Source organism: Protomyctophum parallelum (assembly GCF_964188405.1).
Source record: "Protomyctophum parallelum genome assembly, chromosome: 1".
NCBI lineage: Eukaryota > Metazoa > Chordata > Actinopteri > Myctophiformes > Myctophidae > Protomyctophum > Protomyctophum parallelum.
In genome coordinates, this window is record NC_139697.1 from 56292755 (window position 1) to 56315730 (window position 22976).

At 41.0% G+C, this 22976-nt stretch overlaps 1 protein-coding gene across 1 annotated transcript in view; it reads left to right on the forward strand.

Annotated features, from left to right (window-relative positions):
- The window catches only part of arhgap42a (Rho GTPase activating protein 42a), a 29408-nt gene that overhangs the window by 1941 nt on the left and 4491 nt on the right, over nt 1–22976 (forward strand). Inside the window, exons 2-19 of the mRNA XM_083780902.1 lie at nt 422–517; nt 728–789; nt 4931–5002; nt 8089–8190; nt 8278–8388; nt 9873–9977; nt 10145–10274; nt 11710–11810; nt 12130–12239; nt 13770–13848; nt 18471–18510; nt 18693–18755; nt 19211–19285; nt 19484–19568; nt 19781–19839; nt 21951–22056; nt 22185–22344; nt 22444–22594. Of these exons, the coding sequence (XP_083637028.1) occupies nt 422–517; nt 728–789; nt 4931–5002; nt 8089–8190; nt 8278–8388; nt 9873–9977; nt 10145–10274; nt 11710–11810; nt 12130–12239; nt 13770–13848; nt 18471–18510; nt 18693–18755; nt 19211–19285; nt 19484–19568; nt 19781–19839; nt 21951–22056; nt 22185–22344; nt 22444–22594 (1707 nt within the window). The remainder of the gene's footprint in view (nt 1–421; nt 518–727; nt 790–4930; nt 5003–8088; nt 8191–8277; nt 8389–9872; nt 9978–10144; nt 10275–11709; nt 11811–12129; nt 12240–13769; nt 13849–18470; nt 18511–18692; nt 18756–19210; nt 19286–19483; nt 19569–19780; nt 19840–21950; nt 22057–22184; nt 22345–22443; nt 22595–22976) is intronic.

Consider the following 22976-nt stretch of genomic DNA (forward strand, 5'->3'; position numbering starts at 1 on the left):
GGTATGAAGTGTAACTGAATATCGCTGTTTTAGTATCCTCACTTAACCCATTAACCTGAGTTTGATTCTACAAATATTATGTTATGGTTATGGCAAAACTTAATTTAAATAATAATCACTATTATGGATCCATAAAACATTTATTCAGCTCTTTGAATGCATTAATTGCATACACTATTCGGTGATATATTTTCGGCCTATTTGGGCCGAAACCGAATAGGCCGAAAATGCATATTTAGCCATTTTCTGCCGAATATTTTCTGCGGCCGAATATTCGGTGCATCACTACTTTACATGCTTAATTTTCTACTCTGTCACACATGTGGCACATTGTTAGCTTGCAGATCAGTTCTTGTAAGCAAGTGATAGTGATACATACTTACAGTTTAAATCAAGTTTGACTACGTCCTTCTTTCACCAGGTCTGTCTCTGGCTGTGCAGAGGTTCTCTCAATCTCTGAAAGAGTTCCAGTTTGAGTGCATTGGGGATGCTGAGACTGATGATGAGATGAATATAGGTAATGTGGCAAAATAACAAATTTAACTCGCTTGGAAATCTATTGAACTCTATTGGTTTATTTTGAACCAGCAGTTGTTATTTTGCATTTACCTTTTTGTGTCAACCTGTTTCTGTCCAGAACTATGCAGTAAAACCCCAAATATTTCCACAGCATTCTATATTCTGTTCCCTGTACTACTCTAATGGTCTTGTACATTGTGTGTTGCAGCCCAATCCTTAAAGGAATTTTCTCAGCTTCTGAGCACTATGGAAGAGGAAAGAAGACGATTGGTAATGTTTGTGTGTGTGTGTGTGTGTGTGTGTGTGTGTGTGTGTGTGTGTGTGTGTGCATGTGCATGCTTGCGTGCGATAGAAAGAAAGAGGGAGAGGATGTGTGTAATTCATACATGCTTATATGTTTGTATGTTTGTGAAGATATTTATAAAGAGGTGTAACCGGCAGCTAGCTGGATTGTGCGTCAAACACATAATCACAGTGTCCCTGGTTCAATTCTGGCTACAGACCAAAGTTGCATATTATCATTACCCCTCTGTGCCCTCAACTTCCTGTCTACACTTTCCTGTGTAAATTAAAATGAAAACAAAAGCAACAAATCCAAAAACATTTAAGGTTTAGTTGAGTTAAAGATGAGAGATCAGTGTAGTAATTGAACTATAAGGGTAACTTTATACACTCACAGAAAAATAAAGAAAGAAAGAAAACACTCCCCAGAGGACTAAAATGGGTGCCTGTGTTAAAGGTTTCATGACATTAATTTCCATTAAATTTTTTTGTTTTGTTTTTGTTTTAGGTTTTATGACCTCAATTATACACCAAAAAAACCTGAACTTTGAACATTCTAGTCTGGTGCACTGTCTACTTCAATTAATAACTTTATTGACATGGTCTACTAGTCAGTGTCGTACCCAACACCAGGGTTGAAATGTCTCAACTAAGCACTTGAAATTTACTGTGATTATAGTTGCAACAATAACAAATTGAACATAGCCAAATTGTCTTGTCAATTAAGATGACTAGATGCACAGATTGTCCTTCTTGTAGGCAGCTAGTCTTGAATGAACAATGTTGAATTTGGATGGAGTAGTAGTCCATTCAATACCATCTTGAATGAAGGGAATGTTCATCAAGGATGTTCATCAAGGTCAAAGTCACTGACTTCCTTTGCCCTTTCCTCTAAAGTTCAGTTCTTGAAAATTCATCCTGTGATGTGCACTATGACATGGTCATATGACAAAGTAGTTTAAAACAACAGAATAGAACAGCTGTTGCCCACTAGTGTCAATTGGGCTATTAGATAAAAAAAGTGAAGTGATGTCATGATAGTGTTGTGGAATACGGTTTTATACTCCCTGCTAGATATGTCCTTGCATATTAAGCTGTGTGCCGTCTTCGAAGATGCTATTTGTCTTTCTCCGTAATATGTTCTAGCAGTGTGTCAATATGTGTGTCGTCATCGCAGATGCTATTTGTCTTCCTCCGTAATATGTCCTAGCAGTGTTATGTGTCAATATTCCAGGATGCTACTGTATGCTAGCCTGGTATTCTTGCATTTCTTGTTATGAGTACAGCTTGTCTCTGTGGCGTTGGCCTCTTATCTAAGTGTATAAATATGGTCCTATCCCTGCTGTTGGACAGAACTATTTGACCTCTGATATGTGTGTATCATGTACTTCTCACGTGAGCTCAGGAAGAAAAAAACGTCTATCTTAGAAGTACTTAGTACTCAGGTCTCTCCGACTCCATTTGCCTCAACAGTCTGAGCCATCCAGAATTAATTACTCGACATCGACAATAGTTAATGGACCACCAATCATGGATATTCCATATCAGTATTCAGTGATGTAAATAGGGTTTCAATGTAATGGGTCCCGGGACCCAGGGGTGGTCTTTTAGATGGGTCCCAGGGACATTTTATGAGTCCTACTTGGACTGAAATCAATCAATCAATTGGGGTGGGGTGGTATATGTAATTATCTTGGAGAAATAATTGTGTTAACCTTAAAGGACAACTTTAGTTTTTTTCAACCAAGGTTCATGTTTTAGGTTCTTATTAGAGAAACTAAAAGGTGAGTGTTAATTTTCTTTCATTTGCTGCTTTCTTTCGTTTTGGGGATTTTAGCCAGGGGGGCGGGGGCATTCGAGCATGGGGCTAAATATGTATTTTTTTACCAAATGTGATGGTGATTTATTTATGTATTATTTACTATAGTCCTAATAAACCCCAGGAAATTACATCTGGCCACAGAAGATCACATGATCTACTGAATGTGAAGGTAGCCTACTGGGGGAAGGCTTATACTGTGTGTATAGGCTCAATATGTCAGTTTGTCACATTCAATAGATCCTGTGATCTTTTGTGGCCAGATGTAATTTCTTGGGGTTTATTAGGACTATAGTAAATAATAAAAAAATAAATCGCCATAATATTTTGTAAAAAAACACATATTTAGCCCCATGCTCGAATGCCCCCGCCCCCCTGTCAAAAACTGCTAAAATCCCCAAAACGAAAGAAAGCAGCAAATGAAAGAAAATTAACACTCACCTTTTAGTTTCTGTAATAACAACCTAAAACATGAACCTTGGTTGAAAAAAAACTAAAGTTGTCCTTTAAACCATTCAAACAGTTAAGGGGTCAGAATCCCTGGGTTTACAGACAGGACTCTTGCTTCCTTCATTCTCTAAAGGATTCCTTGGTTGATAGATACCCAATGTGTGCCCAATAGACTCTGTATCCTAAGTGGCCCCCCTGTTAATCAGCTGACCTCACCTATGCAAATGAAGAAACTGTGACTGTTTCAATGAAGAAACTGTGGGCTCCATAATGAATTAGATTTAAAGACCCCAACTCAACCAGAGGACTTTGTGTACTGTACAGTGACTGGAATCTGGCCCTGAGTGTGTGTGTGTGTGTGTGTGTGTGTGTGTGTGTGTGTGTGTGTGTGTGTGTGTGTGTGTGTGTGTGTGTGTGTGTGTGTGTGTGTGTGTGTGTGTGTGTGTGTGTGTGTGTGTGTGTGTGTGTGTGTGTGTGTGTGTGTGTGTGTGCGCGTGTGTGTTGCATGCTTGTGTGTGTTATTGCAAGTGTGTGTGTGCGCGTACCCTAGAGCTGTGCACTAGGGTAGGGTGGTATAAGAGATGTGCGTGTGCACGGACTGGTTGCAGTGAAAGCATGTGGAACCTATTCTGCCAATTCCCCTGTGAGACTCAGGGCCCAGTCTGGCATGGGAAAGACTATAAAAGGAGCCTGTGTGTGTGTGTGTGTTTGCCTTCAGTCTCTCTCTCCCCCTCTCTGTTCCTCTCTTTCTCTCTGCCCCTCTCTCCTCATTCTCTCTCCCCCTCTCTGTTCCTCTCTTTCTCTCTCCCCCTCTCTCCTCATTCTAACTCCCCCTCTCTGTTCCTCTCTTTCTCTCTCCCCCTCTCTGTTCCTCTCTTTCTCTCTCCCCCTCTCTGTTCCTCTCTTTCTCTCTCCTCATTCTCTCTCCCCCTCTCTCCTCATTCTCTCTCCCCCTCTCTGTTCCTCTCTTTCTCTCTCCCCCTCTCTCCTCATTCTAACTCCCCCTCTCTGTTCCTCTCTTTATCTCTCCCCCTCTCTCCTCATTCTAACTCCCCCTCTCTGTTCCTCTCTTTCTCTCTCCCCCTCTCTCCTCATTCTCTCTCCCCCTCTCTGTTCCTCTCTTTCTCTCTCCCCCTCTCTCCTCATTCTAACTCCCCCTCTCTGTTCCTCTCTTTCTCTCTCCCCCTCTCTCCTCATTCTAACTCCCCCTCTCTGTTCCTCTCTTTCTCTCTCCCCCTCTCTCCTCATTCTAACTCCCCCTCTCTGTTCCTCTCTTTCTCTCTCCCCCTCTCTCCTCATTCTCTCTCCCCCTCTCTCTTTCTCTCTCCCCCTCTCTCCTCATTCTCTCTCCCCCTCTCTCTTTCTCTCTCCCCCTCTCTCCTCATTCTCTCTCACTTGTTCTTTTTCGTCGAGCAACACTTAACGAAGATTGCATGTGGTGAATTATAGATTGATTGATTGATTGAATACTATACGAACACGCACAGGAAAGTACAGTTCAATTCAAGCGAAAAGTATTTAAAACCCAAGAAAGCCTATGGCTTGTTTCCATTGGGGTCCTTCATATGTAATTAATCAGATAAATTGATAAATTAAGCCTGATTTATCCTTAGTTGCCCACTGTGTTGTGTGATGAAAATAGCTGAACTACAAGTTCACACTGCGTCATGATGCAACGAGTTGTAAAACTGCGATTTTCAGCATGTGACACCTGCACAGTGCGCAAACTAAGTATACATTAAGCATTGATCTTAAGTCAGACAGTTAGACAGTTGAAGTGTAATGTCATATCAATCCTGTGTGTACCTAGAGAGTGTACATGGTGAATAAACCTGATCCTGACTCGGACTGTCCCCCCAGATCCAAAATGCGGATGATGTACTGATCTCACCCCTGGAGAGGTTCCGTAAGGAGCAAATAGGAGCCGTCAAGGTATGTGTTGTGTTGCTTTATGTGTGCCATTTAGCGGACAAGATGCTCACGTGTACTTCAGTCAGAATCATAATCGCTTTGTCTCCAAGAATTGAGTGAAATATTTCAAAAAGTATTAAAAACTAAAGAATGAGTGGAGGTTGAGAGATTAGCTTCGGACACAGACACACACACACACACACACACACACACACACACACACACACACACACACACACACACACACATACACATACACACACACACGTGTGTCCCAGGCTGGACCACCCAGAAGAAAGTTCCTGCAGTCCACTCCTGCACTGCCGCCTGGTTTTATCGGTCTCCATAGTGTATCCCATGGGCCCGAAATGCACTGTCCGACAGCGGACGGACACCGCTAGAAGGCCAGGTCCGACGCCTCTCTTCCCGGTAGCTACTCACAGAAGGGATGCCAGGCAGCGTCGGCTGTCCTTTGGTATACTCCATCAGTGAGCAGCGCCTTGTTGTATGCAGGCTTGCGATAGTGTTGAAGTACACAGTCCACAGAGGTTGCAAATGCATCTTAAATCGGCACCCACTACATTAACGGTGGTAGTTACAACGGAGCAGTTTAACGTCATGCCCAGGATGTGGGCGCACACACACACACACACACACACACACACACACACACACACACACACACACAAAATTAATTTCTGTATCATGCACACAAGAGCAACTCCATACAAATTTGAGCCTTGGACATACATTTGAGTGAAATAAATGTTAAAATATATTGGATGTATGTTTATTTCTTTTGTCATTGGACAATAATAATGCAAGGAAAATATTCCGGTGGCATCAACCCAATGCAAAGAAGCAACAGATATTCTGCCATTAAAGGAGAATTCCATACTAAAAGGCTTTCTTACCTTTCTTTGTAGTTGTTACGACCAAAGAGGTCCAGGTGTTATTTTGTGCAAAAGCTCCTTATTGGCTATTTCCCCTACCATAAGCCCTACATGAATTGCATTGAATTGAATGGGAATTGAATGGGGCTATGGGGTGTTGTGCTAATTCGGTTATTTCCATCGCTCAAAATTAGAATTTCTTTGTATATATCCTCTCTTCATAATGTAAATAATATCCCAAGCGGCACACTTTACTACTTCTTTCGATGGAAATAAGCGAACTAGCATAACACCCCATAGCCCCATTCAATTCCCATTCAATGCAATGCAATTCATTGAGGGCTTATGGTAGGGAAAATAGCCAATAAGGAGTTTTTGCACAAGAAAACACCTGGACCTCTTTGGTGGGGACGTAACAACTACAAAGAAAGATAAGAAAGCATTCTAGCATGGAATTCTCCTTTAACAGGACAATCTTGGTGGGGCATGGTGCCCTAGTTGTGGTTGGCTACAGTCTCCACTGAAGCCGTGTGGCCAGTCAACGTGTGGTTGAGCCGGACTCTGAACTGTCAAACGCCTGCTCATGCAGTAAATCCCTGAAGATATGTGTGTCATCATCTCATCTGTAGAGAATACTCCGTGAATCCGTCATCAGCTCTTGTGTGCTGTGCAGGGTTTAGCCTGCTAGTCAATCTCCCACAAAGTGGTCAGAGGGTCCAGTTTGGCTCACGATGGGTCAAACTGTCAGACACGCGATGGGTCACACTCGCGTGTCAGTAACAAGGTCATGGGAACGGACATGATCTGAGCGAAGAGCGAGAGAGAGATACTGTAAACATACAATGTAGTGTCCGGTTTCAGCAGCTGTCCCACATGTTATGGTTCAATCCATCCTTCTCGTTAAGAGATATAAAAATAGAAGCAAGTATTCGATGAACAGAATTGGGCTCGATTATGTCCGGCTGATGGAGGAGTTCTTTATTACTTTCTGATGATGCATGATACCGGTGGAATGCCTCCTTAGTCCATAGAATGTAACACGGGTGTGTGAGAAATATGCTCTTGACACACACACATGCACACGCAGGCACACACAAAAATATTATTTTTCCATAAAATGGCTAAGAATTGGGTCATTATGTTTTCTGAGATTTAGCTCTTGAAAAGACTTGTGCAGGTTAACATACTTTCCTGTTTACTTTGGTAATTGTCTTAAAGTTCCTTATGTTTCCATTTTTCTGTCCTAGTACATCTGTCCTATAGAATATATCCATAGGACAATTTGCTTTTATTGTGAGAAATAAATGTAATGGGGGCACGGTGGCACAGTTGGTAGTGCTGTCGCCTTACAGCTAGAAGGTCCTGGGTTCGATTCCCGCTCGGGACGCTGTGGGTGCTGGCGGCGTGTTTCCTCCTCCGCGTCATCAGTGCCCATACCCGAAGGCGGGGTTGGCGAAAGGGCCTTTCTGTGTGGAGTTTGCATGTTCTCCCCGTGTCCCCTAGGGTAGATACCCTCACAAAAAACATGCAGTAATCCTGGTCAGGTCACTAAACTGCCTCCCCCTGGCCACCCGGGGCGCCTGATGGAGGGGAAAGGAACTGGTTGGAATAACGTGTTCCTTCCACACGCTACGTCCAACCAGGGAAACTCCCCCCTGTCGGGTGTAAAAGAGCAACTTGGACACTCAGGCATGAAGGAAGCATGAGTTCAAGTCCGTTGCTCTCCCCTTGTCTCCCATATATGGGGACTAGGTTGGTGGAGGGTGTGTAGAGCCCAGGATCACATTAGATGATTGACACAGGGGTGAAAAATGGGTTACAAAATCGTGGGATAAAAAATATATATTAAAAAAAAAAGAAATAAATGTAATATAATTTGTTGCTGTCTAACTCCATTAGATATTTAGAAAATATTGAACCAAAGGAAAGTAGTATAAAAACGTTGGCCATTGGAACCTCAAACTGTCTGCTAATTAAAGCAACTAACTCCACCACCTCTCCCATGCAAGTAATTGACAATATATAAAGTCACAACACCAACTTTGACACAGTATTGCTTGGTTTTCAAAATATAAGGTTTTCTTAATTTCCCCCCAAAAAATATATTAAATCTTTCTTGAAAGATGAACATTTTGGAGTTAAGTGGTTTCTTCCCGGCCTTTTTTTAAATAATGATAATACAAAAAAGATCATTTCTCAACATTTCTACTGTAGGAGGGAAAGAAGCAGTTTGACAAGGAGACAGAGAAGTACTACTCTGTGTTGGAGAAACACCTCAGCCTGTCGTCCAAAAAGAAAGAGTCCCAGCTGCAGGAGGTACACCACAAACCCAATATGATCTAGATTGCCATGATAATGTCTCCTCGGATTGAACCATATTGAGCCATTTCTGTCCATTTACAGGCAGATTCTCAAATGGGTAAAGACCGGCAGGTGTTCTACGATGCGTCGCTGCAGTACGTCTTCAAGATCCAGGAAGTGCAGGAGAGGAAGAAGTTTGAGTTTGTGGAGCCGGTGAGTCACACCAATCTTCTATATCTAGGGCACTGATTCTCAACCATTCTAATTAGGGTTGTCCCGATCGGATCGGGAGATCCCTAGTATCAATATTATATCTTTATTATGATATTAGACTGGATATTGTCTATGATTTGGGATATTGTACTATTGTGATATGGCATAAACGTGTTCTATAAATATAAATATCTGGAAAATTGGTATCGGCAGATGCTCAAAATCAAATGATCGGATCGGGAGCAAAAAAACGTGATCGGGACATCCCTAATTCTAATAATGAACCCCCAATCTGGTACAAATTTGGACCCCATTTGATACGATTTTTACCTCCGATCTAAGAAAATTCTAGACATGATTTGTTCGGATAATGTGTGTCATTTGGTCAGAAATTGCTGTCTATGTACATGAAGATGAAGTATTTAACTGTCGTACCGCAACCTCTCTCCTCAATCACCCCTATTGTTACTGAGACTTATTTACAATACATTTGAATATTTATGTCTTTGAATATTTATTCAAATGTAGCTGACATCTTTAGACCCAAGAATGTATTGTTTTTGCGATGTATTTAGATTACGTTTGGTTAGATATATATTATGTTTCAGAGAGTAACGCATATTGAAGAGAAATGTACGTTTCTGTGTGGGTTGCTTTCTGTCACCGAGCCTTGGCCTATAGGAGAGCGACTGTTTTGAGACGGCAAGATTGTATCACAGAAATATGCAATGGAAAATTCCCCTCTGCTGTGCATGTAAACAGCCTAATGAAACAGTTAGCATAGTAAGGACATTAATGAACGCATACTGGCAAATATCACCACTGAGAGAGAGGCATATACACACACACACACACACACACATCACTGAGAGAGAGGCACATGCACACACATGCACACATCACTGAGAGAGAGGCACATACACACACACGCACATATACACGCACGCACGCACACACAAACTCAAACACATACCGTCCAATGATAATGATATTTACATGATACATATCAGTTGAGCCCACTTCCTGCTCCCTCACTGGCACTTCCTGTGTGGGGATCTCCTCCGCCTAAAGCGTAATTTATGTGCCGTCGCACGACGGTGTCACTCGCCGAAAATAGCAGACCTGCAAGCTCACAGCGTGTCGCATCCGCGACACGCTGTGAGCTTGCAGGTCGGCTATATCCGACTTGCGACACCGCCATGCGGCAGAGTATGACTCTGGCTTTTGAGAGGGAGTGAGAGAGACAGAATCGTTGTTAAGTAAACAACAACGGCAGCAGACAGACAGACACCGCTTACCAGCAAACCAAACCAAAGGACAAAGCTTAAGGGCGCTTACAGACAGATAGTGTGTGGCATTTTCATATATATATTTTCTTTAATTGCATGTGCTTTGCGTGAATTGGAACCGTTGACTTTGTGAATTCCCTGTGACTGCTGCCCTCCCTCTCCCACTTCATCACATCTCCCACTGTGTTCTTCCAGCTGTTAGCGTTCCTACAGGGGCTGTTCACCTTCTACCATGAGGGCTACGAGCTGGCCAGCGAGTTTGAACCGTACAAGCAGCAGCTGCAGTTCAACCTACAGAATGTAAGTTTGTAAATCTGCCTTTCAGTACAAGCTGTACAAACTCTCTGTTAATAAATATGATGGATGGACAGACAGACAGACAGACAGACAGACAGACAGACAGACACTATTAATTAACCAATATAAAATATGTTTAATATATGAAGTGTGTGTGTTTTGTGTTTTAGACGCGTAATAACTTTGAGAGCACCCGTGCAGAAGTTGAGCGACTAATGAAGAGGATCCGTTCGGCAGAAGCAGACTTCAAAGCCCCCGGCTCCTTCACCATGGAGGGATATCTGTACATGCAGGAGAAACGTAAGAAAACCACTATAGAGCACCGAAGTCCTGACGTAACTCGCTCATCCCGACGATTCCCCTGGTTCACGGAAGTAGTTTCTCTATGGAGAATAACATGGGGTGATCTTAATATCGTCTACTATAAGCGTTGTGGTCCAAAAATAAACAAGCTGTCTCGGCGTTATTGTCAGGGAGGTGTCTCTGTATCGTTTGCAACAGTCAGTCACTCATATATGATACAGTCTGCTTCTAGCGAAAATCTAACTAATTCAGCAGCAGTAACATTAGCGTTTTCTCTCAGTCAGTTGATTCTTCATATCCATGTGAGTGAAGCGGCCGGGGTGACATGTTTATTTTTCAAACACAGTTCTTATATGAATCAATCTAAAACTCCTCCTATGGTGATTTCAATGCAACTAAACAAATACATGAACCTGGGGACTGACGCCCTCTACTGAAAGTGACGTCAGACTTCGGTGCTCTATACGTCCACATGTTTGAGCACTAGGCCATCATTTGTGTGTATAGGCATGTACAGAAGAAATAACATATGTTTGTTTGTTCAAGTGCACAACACAACACAATGCAGATGCGCTTGTAGATCTGTTGTTTTTTGCTATTTTTCAACATTTCGTAGGTTAGATAGTGTCTGTCCTAAGTCCCATGCCCCGGTGGGTCACGGAAGTGTTATTCCCATTCAAAATCCCATAGACGTTTTACTGTTTTTTTTGTACTGGTGTGTCACATAAGAGTAACAGTCTGTGTTTGGAGAAACACGGATGGTAGTAGCGTTAAAAATGACATTAGACAATCATGTGATTAACTGTCCCCACTGAAGCATGCCATGTTAAGTCAAAGAAATATTTGTGTGATTCCTTAGATTTTGTGGCATTTGTTAATGTGTTATTTAGTTTGTTTGATGAAATCAGGGAGGCGCATGTGTAATGAAAAATGTAGTCATTTTTAAGCCTGAGAATTGTCGATTTCTAGACAGGCCTAGCTTTATTGTCTTATTCTTTGGGTCATCTTTTACCTTTTGTCAGTTGATGCTTCATAATCATAAGTAAAATCGCCTGGGTGTTTCTTATATGAAATGATGTTAAAAAGTCTGGGTTTTAAAAACACTTCTGTGACTCAGCATGTGTGGTTTTTTCAGGCTTCAGTACTCTATAGAGTTTGATGGCTGGGTGGTTAACCACACTGCACCCAGCAAATGTGAATGTTTGGAGTTTTGGTACCAAGCTATCAGGGACACACACAGCGTTACAATTACCACTAATTTCCACCAGTTGAACGAACACACACACACACACACACACACACACGCACACACACACACACAGTACACACACACACACACACACACACACACACACACACACACACACACACACACACACACTATGAATAAAGCAATAATTCAAAACACACTCTTTGGTTGTGTGTTATTCAGGTCCGCTGGGCTGTGCCTGGACAAGATACTACTGCACCTATGAGAAAAGCTCTAAGATGTTTACTATGAGCAACACAGAAACCAGACCGTCCAGCAGACAGGTGAGATGGTAGCAGATAGATAGATAGATAGATAGATAGATAGATAGATGCAAAAGATTTTGTAAATTGAAAAATCTTTAACACAAATCTCCTCTACTGGGGCATGATCAATGCCATTTGGCTATTCTGAGTGGCCAAAGAGCATTGATCACGCCTCCAGGTCTTTAGTTTACTCAAGTTAGGTAATAAGACCTGGTACTTAAGACACGCAAAATACAGCCCTGAGTGCGTGTGTGTGTGTGTGTTAACAGAACGGTGTGGTGGCTGGGGGTCCAGAGATGTTCATGTTGTTGAGACTGTGTGACGTGTGTGTTAACAGAACGGTGTGGTGACTGGGGGTCCAGAGATGTTCAGGCTGCGCTCGTGTGTCCGGAGGAAGACTGACTCCATCGACAAGCGCTTCTGCTTTGACATCGAGGTGGTTGAGAGGTGAGAGGTGGAAGGACACGTGTGCTGTACTGGTGTGTGTGTAGTGTGTCCTGAAGTATAGAGAGTAAGAGTAATGCAAAAGGGCCTTTCTGTTGGAGGTTTGCATGTTCTCTCCGTGTCCCCTAGGGTAGGTACCCTCACAATAAAACATGCAGTAATCTCTATATTGCCTCCCACTGGCCAGCCTGATGGAGGGGAAAGGAACTGATTGGAATAACGTGTTTCTTCCACGCGCTACGTCCAACCGGGGAAACTCCCCTCTTGTCAGGTGAAAAGAAGCGGCTTGGACTCCTCATGCATAGAAGGAAGCATGAGGTCAGTCCGTTGCTCTCCCCAGGTTGGCAGAGGGAGTGTAGCGCCCCGGGATTGCATTAGATAATTGACACTGGGTGAAGAAATGGGTTGCAAAATCATGGGATAAAAATTATTTATATATATAAAAAAGAGTAATGCTGCGTTCACACTAGTAGCTGCAAAGCGACAGGCTGCCTTTCACTTTCATTAGAAGACCAGCGACATGAAGAAGATGTTGCTAGCGTCTGATACGTTGAAAAATGCATTCCCTCTTTCCCAGTCCCCAAAACACAACCACTCAGCACCAGTTTAAAATCCAAAATACAGTGATCAAAAACAATCCTATGCTTACCTTTAAACAAAATAGATCTTAAACTCTAAATAAACACGGGATCAAACGAAGAACACAAAAGACAGGCCACGCACCCCGTACACAACCAAGACTATGTATGTTGAGCAACAATCCAACAGTGACTCTGTGACAATGTAGGTGATCACGCCGGGTCGGTTTCTTGTTTCTGCAGCTGATGGTGTGAATGCAGCATAATGCCTCATTCATACTCCGTCGCACACTGTATCGCCTGCCGAAAAGAACTGATCTCCAACTAAACCGTACCGTGATGCAATCTGTTCTTTTTGGCAAGCAACACCATCATGGGTTGTAGTATAAATAGAGCTTTAAAGAGGAAACAATGTATGACTCAAATATATTGTGTATTACTTTGTGATACAAAGACTGCATTTTACTTGTACTTTGTCGTACGACAAAAATGATGTAAGCCGTTCCCATTTGGGTCCTGAGATCCACATGATTCGATTCTTTTAATTTTCATGGATATATTGACAGCTGTAGGAGAGAAAGCCAGTGCATTTTCCGGCAGCGGCATCTAACGCGGAAACACCCACCGCGGCAGTCGGTAGTGTTTCTCGGCGGCATCAGTCCGACACTCTACCCCAAACCCTTACCCTAACCATACCCGCAAGCACGACGAAATGGAGTGGCAGTGGAGTGTCATAATCCCCGGCACATGTCGGCCCTCCCCCCCGGCAGTGCCGTGGCTTTACCGGTAGTTTCAGCAGCTGCCGAAAGGACCGACAGAGCAGCGGAACGGAGCCGTCGTAATCCATCCACCTACTCCGGCGGCTGCCGGTCCTCCCCCGTGCCGTTGCCGGATTATGCACTCTTCTGGGCTGTAGATGTGTGGTGTGGATCATGTATGTTGCTGTGTGTTGCAGACACGGGGTCATCACCCTTCAGGCTCTCTCCGAGGCCAACAGACGCTTGTGGTTGGAGGCCATGGATGGAAAAGAGCCCGTATGTCAATATTCTACTTACTATATCATTCTCAGTTTCATGTCAGTGTCTGCCTTCTGATTATGGCGTAGCTCTGTAGGAGGCGAGCCATCTAGACAAGGGTCTGACTGCGCCAAATGTTTTGTGCAGGCCAAGGAAGTACCTCAGTGCATGTTGTGTTTTATATAACTTTAACATTATAATGTATTGTAAGACAACGACGTGAGATTAGGCTGAAACATTGCCCACATTTGGAGTCATACATCCTAGATACTTCATAGACTGGCTACCTGAAGTCCGTGGTCCACATGGACATGGTAGCCACGCCAGTATTAGACTATTGTCTCTTTCTCAGTTCTATTATTCGAACTTTAAAGTGGCACTAATTAATAAATTCCATGCTTGGTGCCATTGCCGTAGAATAGATCAACAGCAATTGGTCTTTTTAGTGGGGTTCCGTCTCCATGTTAAATTTAGTTGTCATTTACAACTCATGTAAAAGTTTCACTTTCAGTACTAATTTGAAGGTGAGGGTCTATAGAACCATTTTGGTTCGAGTGGCAATCACCAAAATAAAATAATTAGCCTCTAGGGGGCGTAGTCAGGTGCCAACCCCCATCAGCCCTACCAAAGTATGTAAACTGTTGTAACTTTTGATTAAATTATCCAATCTGAACATATGAGATATGTATGGATTCACAATCAGGAGTAGCAGTTGGTACTTAAACCTTATTACACATATAATATTTGTTTGCACCCAGTATTGGTGTATATCCACAAAAATAGCAGGAAAAACGAGCTAAAAACTAGTAGTGGGGTCCCTAGACACACCGTCATTTACAACTCAACAAAAGTTTAACTTTCACTTCTAATTTGTAGATAATGACCTATAGTACAATTTTAGTTCGAGTGGCAAGTCTACAAATTAAAAAAATATATATTTTTGACAAATTTCCAAAGTGGCCAATATCTGAATTATGTTTATTTGAAAAATGTCTTAATTTTCTTATATTGCTGTTTTTTCTTTGTTTTTCTTGCTATATCAAGTCAATCCTGTGTGAGGAATCAACTGGATTTCAAATATTAATGTTTTGAATAATCTGATATAGAAACAAAATAAAGATGGCTGCCAATGTACATTGAATTACTACATTAGGCCTAACTTCTATCCTGTTGAACCTAGAATGGTGATGTTGGTGCCTATATGTTATCATGAATGACTAATTGTATAAAAACAAAATACATATAATAGGACAATATATAATATTTCACACAAATGAGACAATGCAGTACATATGTGGGGAACTAAAGTTAGATATTGGAATATAATACACCACTCCTGTGTTATATTTGTTTATTTTATTTTATTAGTTATACTATGTACTGCCACTATAGGGGGCAGAGTAGCAGGTGTGTCTTAATTGTTCAGACTTGGTAGCTTGTTAGTTATAAGACTAAGCATACTGCAGAAGAGCATGAGCTGCACTGATTGCTCTCTTGTGGTATTGATATTTTGAAGGTAAGCAAAAAAGTTAAACATGTCATGAAGGATTCTTAAGTGTTTTTTATGAATATGGATAGTCATGGAGTGCCACGATACGGTCTTCTCCCAGCGCAACTGCCTTGTCGTTTATCTCTTGAGTGAGTTCTACCTTCTGGAATGAATGGTCTGCTGCATATGTTTCTTCACCACAAAAGAGACATTTATTACGATTAACAGGTGCACCAGTCCGGCATGATCTTCTTGCCAATGCCACAGCACCTCCAGAATGCCTTTTTTTTTGCACTGTCAAGTGCTGTTGCCCTGTAAAGATGCGGACAAGTTGTATGCCAGGATGCACAATTTAGCTTCATGGATTCTGCATCTGGAAGTTCTACGTCTGGGTGGGGAGAAGTGTCAATTGCTCTAAACTGACTTGCAAGGCCTATGATGTCTGTGTAGGCTCCTTCTCTACGACTGACAACTGGATTTGCAAGAGGGCAAACAAGTCTTTCCTCAGTTTGCTTTTGGCACAAAATGCACAACTGCCATTTCGTTGTCCCAGCCATAACAGACAAATACTTTATCCAGGTTTAGTTTTCTGTTAGGGTCATATCATGAACAAATATAGAAAATATTATATTATTATATAACTTTTGTATTTAACAGTTTGCCTCAACATATTAATACAAGAAAACAGTCAGCAGTGCATATAGCTACATTCACATTTACCATTGTAATAATAATGAAAATAATGAAAACACAATTTCTTCCTCAGCATAATTGCTATACTGTAGCTATAGTTTTAGCCTGTGCTATAGCTACAGGCTACTTCGGTTGATGCTAGCTCATACTATTGGGATGTAGTACTTTGGCCACTTATCCCACATGACTATCCATATTCATAAAAAACACTTTAGGATCCTTCATGACATGTCTTATAACTAACAAGCTACCAAGTCTGAACAATTAAGACACACTTGCTACTCTGCCCCCTATAGTAGCAGTACATAGTATAACTAATAAAATAAAATAAACAAATATAACACAGGAGTGGTGTATTATATTCCAATATCTAACTTTAGTTCCCCACATATGTACTGCATTGTCTCATTTGTGTGAAATATTATATATTGTCCTATTATATGTATTTTGTTTTTATACAATTCATTCATGATAACATATAGGCACCAACATCACCATTCTAGGTTCAACAGGATAGAAGTTAGGCCTAATGTAGTAATTCAATGTACATTGGCAGCCATCTTTATTTTGTTTCTATATCAGATTATTCAAAACATTAATATTTTAAATCCAGTTGATTCCTCACACAGGATTGACTTGATATAGCAAGAAAAACAAAGAAAAAACAGCAATATAAGAAAATTAAGACATTTTTCAAATAAACATAATTCCGATTTTGGCCATTTTGGAAATTTGGCAAAAATATATATATTTTTAATTTGTAGACTTGCCACTAAAATTGTTCTATAGGTCATTATCTACGAATTAGAAGTGAAAGTCAAACTTTTGTTGAGTTGTAAATGACGGTGTGTCTAGGGACCCCACAACTAGTTTTTAGCTCGTTTTCCTGCTATTTTTGTGGATATACACCAATACTGGGTGGAAACAAATATTATATGTGTAATAAGGTTTAAGTACCAAATGCTACTCCTGATTGTGAATCCATACATCTCATATGTTCAGATTGGAAAAGTTAATCAAAAGTTACAACAGTTTACATATTTTGTTAGGGCTGATGGGGGTTGGCACCTGACTACGCCCCCTATAGGCCAATTATTTTATTTTGGTGATTGCCACTCGAACCAAAATGGTTCTATAGACCCTCACCTTCAAATTAGTACTGGAAGTGAAACTTTTACATGAGTTGTAAATGACATCTAAATTTAACATGGAGACAGAACCCCACTATTTATAGTGCTTTTGATCGATCAAGTCTTAATGCTACTCACGTTAGCATTGGGTTGCTAGCTGATGTTGTCAACAAAACTGATCGCTGCGTGCACCTACACTCATTCTATCTGTTTCTTTCAATCACCTGTATCTCCAATTTCTTGTCCCAGATGGCATTTCTGGTCAAAACAAGGTTTATTGCACAGCCCATAGCTGTGATACTCGCAATGATGCTGTCAGTCCACGATCGCAACACCGGAAGTGATATGCGACAGCCGACAACACAAACACTAGTTAGACAACATAACATCCGGTCGCGGATTTTTGGCTCTTCAAAATAAGGGGTGGATTGGGGGAAATGCTGGCGTGAATTATATCGAAGTTATTAATTAATCCTGGCGGGTAAAGATTCAATTCATCCTCTGAGCAAGCAGGCTGACTATTGGCTCAATGTCAGCACGTGCACAGGAAAGCGGCTTCAGATCTGGGGTAGAAGAGGAAAGTTGCATTATGGTAGTGCAGCTTTAAGTTATTGCATATTCATCTTTAGTTGGAAAAAGTAGCTTTGTGTTGCTTTGCGTCCCCCGTAATACAATTCATAAATCTGTGGACACTGACTTGTTGATATAATGGATATTAACCCATTTTGGGCGGGAACCCCTTTTGGTGTTATGTTATGCTTTAGCTATTGAAAAATAGCAGATCTACAAGCTCATAGCGCGCCACCGAGTGGCACGCTACGAGCTTGTAGGTCTGCTATTTTTGAAAAATCGAAGAATGACTAGAATCTGATCTCAGGTCAAAATGGGTTTAACCCATTCTGACCTGAGATCAGATTCATACGAGGTTTCCACTGGACACACACTGGTCTGATGAACCCATTCTGACCTGAGATCAGATTCTAGAAATGTCAGTCGCTCTTCGATTTTTCAAAAATAGCAGACCTACAAGCTCGTATCGCGCCACTCGGTGGCGCGATATGAGCTTGTAGATCTGCTATTTTTCAATAGCTAAAGCATAACATGATGCTGACACCAAAATGGGTGCCCGGTCAGAATGGGTTAAATAAATAAATTGGGCTAAGATCCCATGAGGTGAGAATAAGTAATGGTCTTATGGGTTCATTTCAACTCTGTTTTGATTTAAGAACACTGAATTAGGAACTTTATCAGCATCTAGTGTTATCTGATCTACAATAATCATTTTACAGTCTATGAATACTTGATTATTATTTTATTATGTTATTCAGATCTACACTCTACCTTCTCTGCTCAGCAAGAAAGAGGAGAGTAAGTATGCCAATGTGTGCAGTATATTCAGCAAAATGTGTTAATTTTGTGTTTAATTTTTGTGTTTATTTTTGTAGATTCATTGTCAATTATACTGTGTGTGTGTGTGTGTGTGTGTGTGTGTGTGTGTGTGTGTGTGTGTGTGTGTGTGTGTGTGTGTGTGTGTGTGTGTGTTTCTACAGCGTTTCTCAATGCGGCAGGGTTCAACTTTGTGAAGAGGTGTATAGAATTGGTGGAAACAAGAGGTAATAATCACATTTCATTTATGCCTAGTTTTAAGAAGTATGCCAGTTTTTACTCTTTGCCAAGTTGATCAAATAACAATTAGAAATGCGACAAAATCCTTTAAAACATGTATATTGTTCCCCTTACTGTACAACATATAGTTTTGAATAAAACATTTAAAGGTATATTCAGTGATTTCACTCAAAAAACCTTAGGTTTAGTTTTTGGCTGTGGGACCCAGCCTTTCGTCCAATCAGGATAGAGAGTCAAAATCGAAACCTAAGGTTTTTTGACCCCCAGGGGTTAACTGGGGACAGGGAGGAACTCCTTATATGGTCAGCACACTCTATAGTAGAGAGGATTATCACAACAAAACAAAAAAATAAGTGATATTTGAATTAAGTGAAATCACTGAATATACCTTTAAATACTTTATAAATATGTAACTATTGTTTTTCTCTGTTGGATGTGACAGGTATTAACACTCTAGGGCTTTACCGCATTGGAGGAGTCAACTCCAAAGTTCAACGGTTGATGTCCACTGTGTTTGGTAAGAAACAGACCAATTACTGCTGCTTTCTTTTTCCAACACACACACACACACACACACACACACACATAAAATTGTCACTCTTTGTGTGAATGAGATGTAAATTCTAGTAGCCAGTGGATATTCTACTAGAGGCATATCCATATTTAAAGGCATAGTGACTGACAAGTGACATACAGTAACTTCAATGCATTGTAGCTACCAGCTCTCCTCCTGACATGGCGCTGGATCCAGACATCTGGGACAACAAGACTATCACCAGTGGACTTAAGAATTACATCAGGTAACAAATGCTGTCACACATGAATTCACTTATTCACTCCCTCTCTTAGCCCATTAAAACCGGAAATGGGAAAGCGTCTGTGCCATTTTAGATTTTAGCGTTGGCTATTAAAAAATAGCAGATCTGCATGCTCACATGGCGTCACTTTGTGCCATGCTGCAAGCTGGTTAAAGGGTTAAAGGGTTCACTCACTCTCTCCCTCGTCCATTCAGGTGCCTGGCAGAGCCACTGATGACCTACAGACTGCACAAAGATTTCATCAAGGCAGCCAGTAAGATTTGTTTTTACATGTAAATACATGTCTGATTGATTTTCTTTATATGGTCTTTTAAAAATACACAAAAGCCACCTTGCAGCAATACTGTACATGCATATAAAATCTTAAAAAACCATGGGTAAAAACACAATGAAGCCAAACTTCAAACGCTTACTTCCATTATGAGATAATGGGGTACTAGCGCATACAAATAGAAGTTAATCATCTTTTTAAAACCGACTTGAAGACTCTTTCTGTGGCTTATCTTTTACAATACACAATCTTATTCCATCAAATCCCAACTGCATACAGAAATGTAGAGATTTTCCGATCAATCGGCCACCGATCGGTGATCGGCCGAAATGATTGATCGGTGATCTGCAATTTACCCTATCTGGAGAAACCGTCTTATACCATTTAAGTGATATAAAAATCAATCAGATATATCATTTTGCATCTTTGTGACAGTTCTAAACATTCCCCCCTTCCTCCCCACACACACACACAGGAACAGTTTTGACGTGGGTTTTGACATATAATCATTTTGGAAATATTCAAATCTTTCCCTTAAGATACAGTAGGTATGGGTATCAGCCGATCATGAGAAAAACAATCTGTGATCGGGATCGTTCCCAGAAAACCTGATCGGAGCATCCCTAAAAAAAAAAATTGCCCAATAGATCACTTAACCCATTCTGACCGGGCACCCATTTTGGTGTCGGCATCATGTTATGCTTTAGCTATTTAAAAATAGCAGATCTACAAGCTCATATCGCGCCACCGAGTGGCGCGATATGAGCTTGTAGGTCTGCTATTTTTGAAAAATCGAAGAGCGACTGACATTTTTAGAATCTGATCTCAGGTCAGAATGGGTTCATCAGACCAGTGTGTGTCCGGCGGAAACCTCGTATGAATCTGATCTCAGGTCAGAATGGGTTAAACCTGTCTGTCTGCCTTTAGTGGTAAATAGGCATGGTAACAGTATGAGATTTTACTGTATACAATACTGTATACTGCGGTATTTCACAGTAAAATAATAATAACGTTTTGGATTCTTTTTGGGGGATTTTCTTTTTTGGTGCTAGGGCCCATAAAATAAACGATATAAAATATATTGTAGAGACCTTATGTGAAATGTGTACTGCCTCTGCTAATAATAATTAGACAATATGAATATTTTAGTCAAATTCGCCTTTTTTAGTATGTCCGAAAGCTTCTCAGTGGTGTGTGAAATGTGACACAATACCAGAATTTAGATGGGGGGCCGGGCAGCGTCCAAACATCTGGTGTAACATCAATTACTCTTCGATGAAACACATCTAGAATATAGATGTGTTATTTGTTGAAATAGGACATGTGCAATAAACACTGCCTATACACAATGATGAAACGGCAACATAAAATATGTATGGTAGTACTTACAGTAAGCTGACCTCCAGATTCCATAATTGTAGTTTGAAACCATGTGATTAGTAAATCTGAAATGAAAGATAATATTGTGGATGCTCTCAAAAGTATGTTGAAAATTGTATGTAGCATATCATATGTGATTTCAGATGCTGTCCTAGATTCCCCTATCCTCATTTCCAGGGTTGGAAGTATATCTCTCTTCATTTTAGACCAAAAAACATGTTGCTGGACAGCCAAATTCTCACTCTAACTCACTGCTCAAGGTCTCTTCAACAACTACCCTGCCCCTTTGGGACACAAGGACAGCAGAGTCATCAGCATACAAAAATAGATGTGTGGAACAAGCTGATTTAAGGTCATTAACATAAAGCACACTGCCTTGGGGTACCTCACATTTAGTGTCCCTATTGGCGTTGAAAGCATTCCACCCACGTCAGGCATTTGTTTTCTTCCCGTGAGGTAGCACGCCATCTAACTACTGTAATAATTGCATTGCTGTCAAAGCCAGTTGCCTTTACCTTTAGCAGCATTATTGCATGGTCAATGGTATCAAAGTTTCTTCGTAATTCCAGTAAGACCATTCCACATACTTTCCCCCATCCACTGCCTTTGTTTTAGTATAGTATAGTATAGTATAGTATAGTATAGTATAGTATAGTATAGTATAGTAGGATTTTCTCATGTATAATCTGACTGCATGTCCTGTCTGATTTCAGAGTCTGATGATCAGAGGTATCGTGTGAGTGCAATTCACGCTCTTGTCTACAAACTTCCAGACAAAAACAAAGAAATGTTGGACCTGCTGACCAAACACCTTCTCACGTGTGTGCTTCTAAAATAAATGTTATTAAAGAAAAATAAATGTTATTAAAGAAAATGTATTTAGAATGTTTCTTGTGCTAAAATACAAAGTGAGCTTGTTTTTATTCATCTATTTATTCTTTCTCCAGTGTCTCCACTCACAGCAATCAGAATCTGATGACTGTTTCTAACCTGGGTGTTATCTTTGGTCCCACGTTAATGAGATCACAAGAAGAGACAGTGGCAGCCATGATGAACATTAAGTTCCAGAATATTGTGGTAGAGATTCTCATTGAAAACCACAATAAGGTATGTCTTCTAGAGTGATGTATGAGCACACACACACACACACACACACACACACACACACACACCTTATTCGTCTCCATCTCTCTCTCTGATTATCAGATCTTTGGTGAAGCCCCGGACCTCTCGGTACCCCTCACTCAGGCGCCGTCATCTCGATCTGCTCCACGGAGGAACAAGGCCATCTGCCTGTCATCTGGGAAAAGGAAGGCCCGCCTCTACCCTCCGGCTCTCTGCCTGGCAGACAATGACAGTGAGTCCTACTGTGCTGGTTTGGATTCACACCATAGTGTGGTACAGTTACAGTATACTCACTCTGTCCACTAGATCTGGATTAGGCACTATTCAATTGGACATTATTCATACACTGTGTGGTGGTGTTTTGTTGACATATTTGTGTGACATTGTTGACCTCCTAGAGTTACAGGGAACATTACAATGGGGCTTAATACAAACTTCACAGGTCTGTGTCAACAATGACATATCTGCAATTGGAAAGAATTCAGACACAAGTCATGTCAACACTTCTTTCAGTTGAGAATAACCCTTTTTTTATCATATGACAATCATATGAATAATGTATAAACTAGCCTTCAAGCTAACTAGTTGATAGAAGAACAACATGTGACACTGGT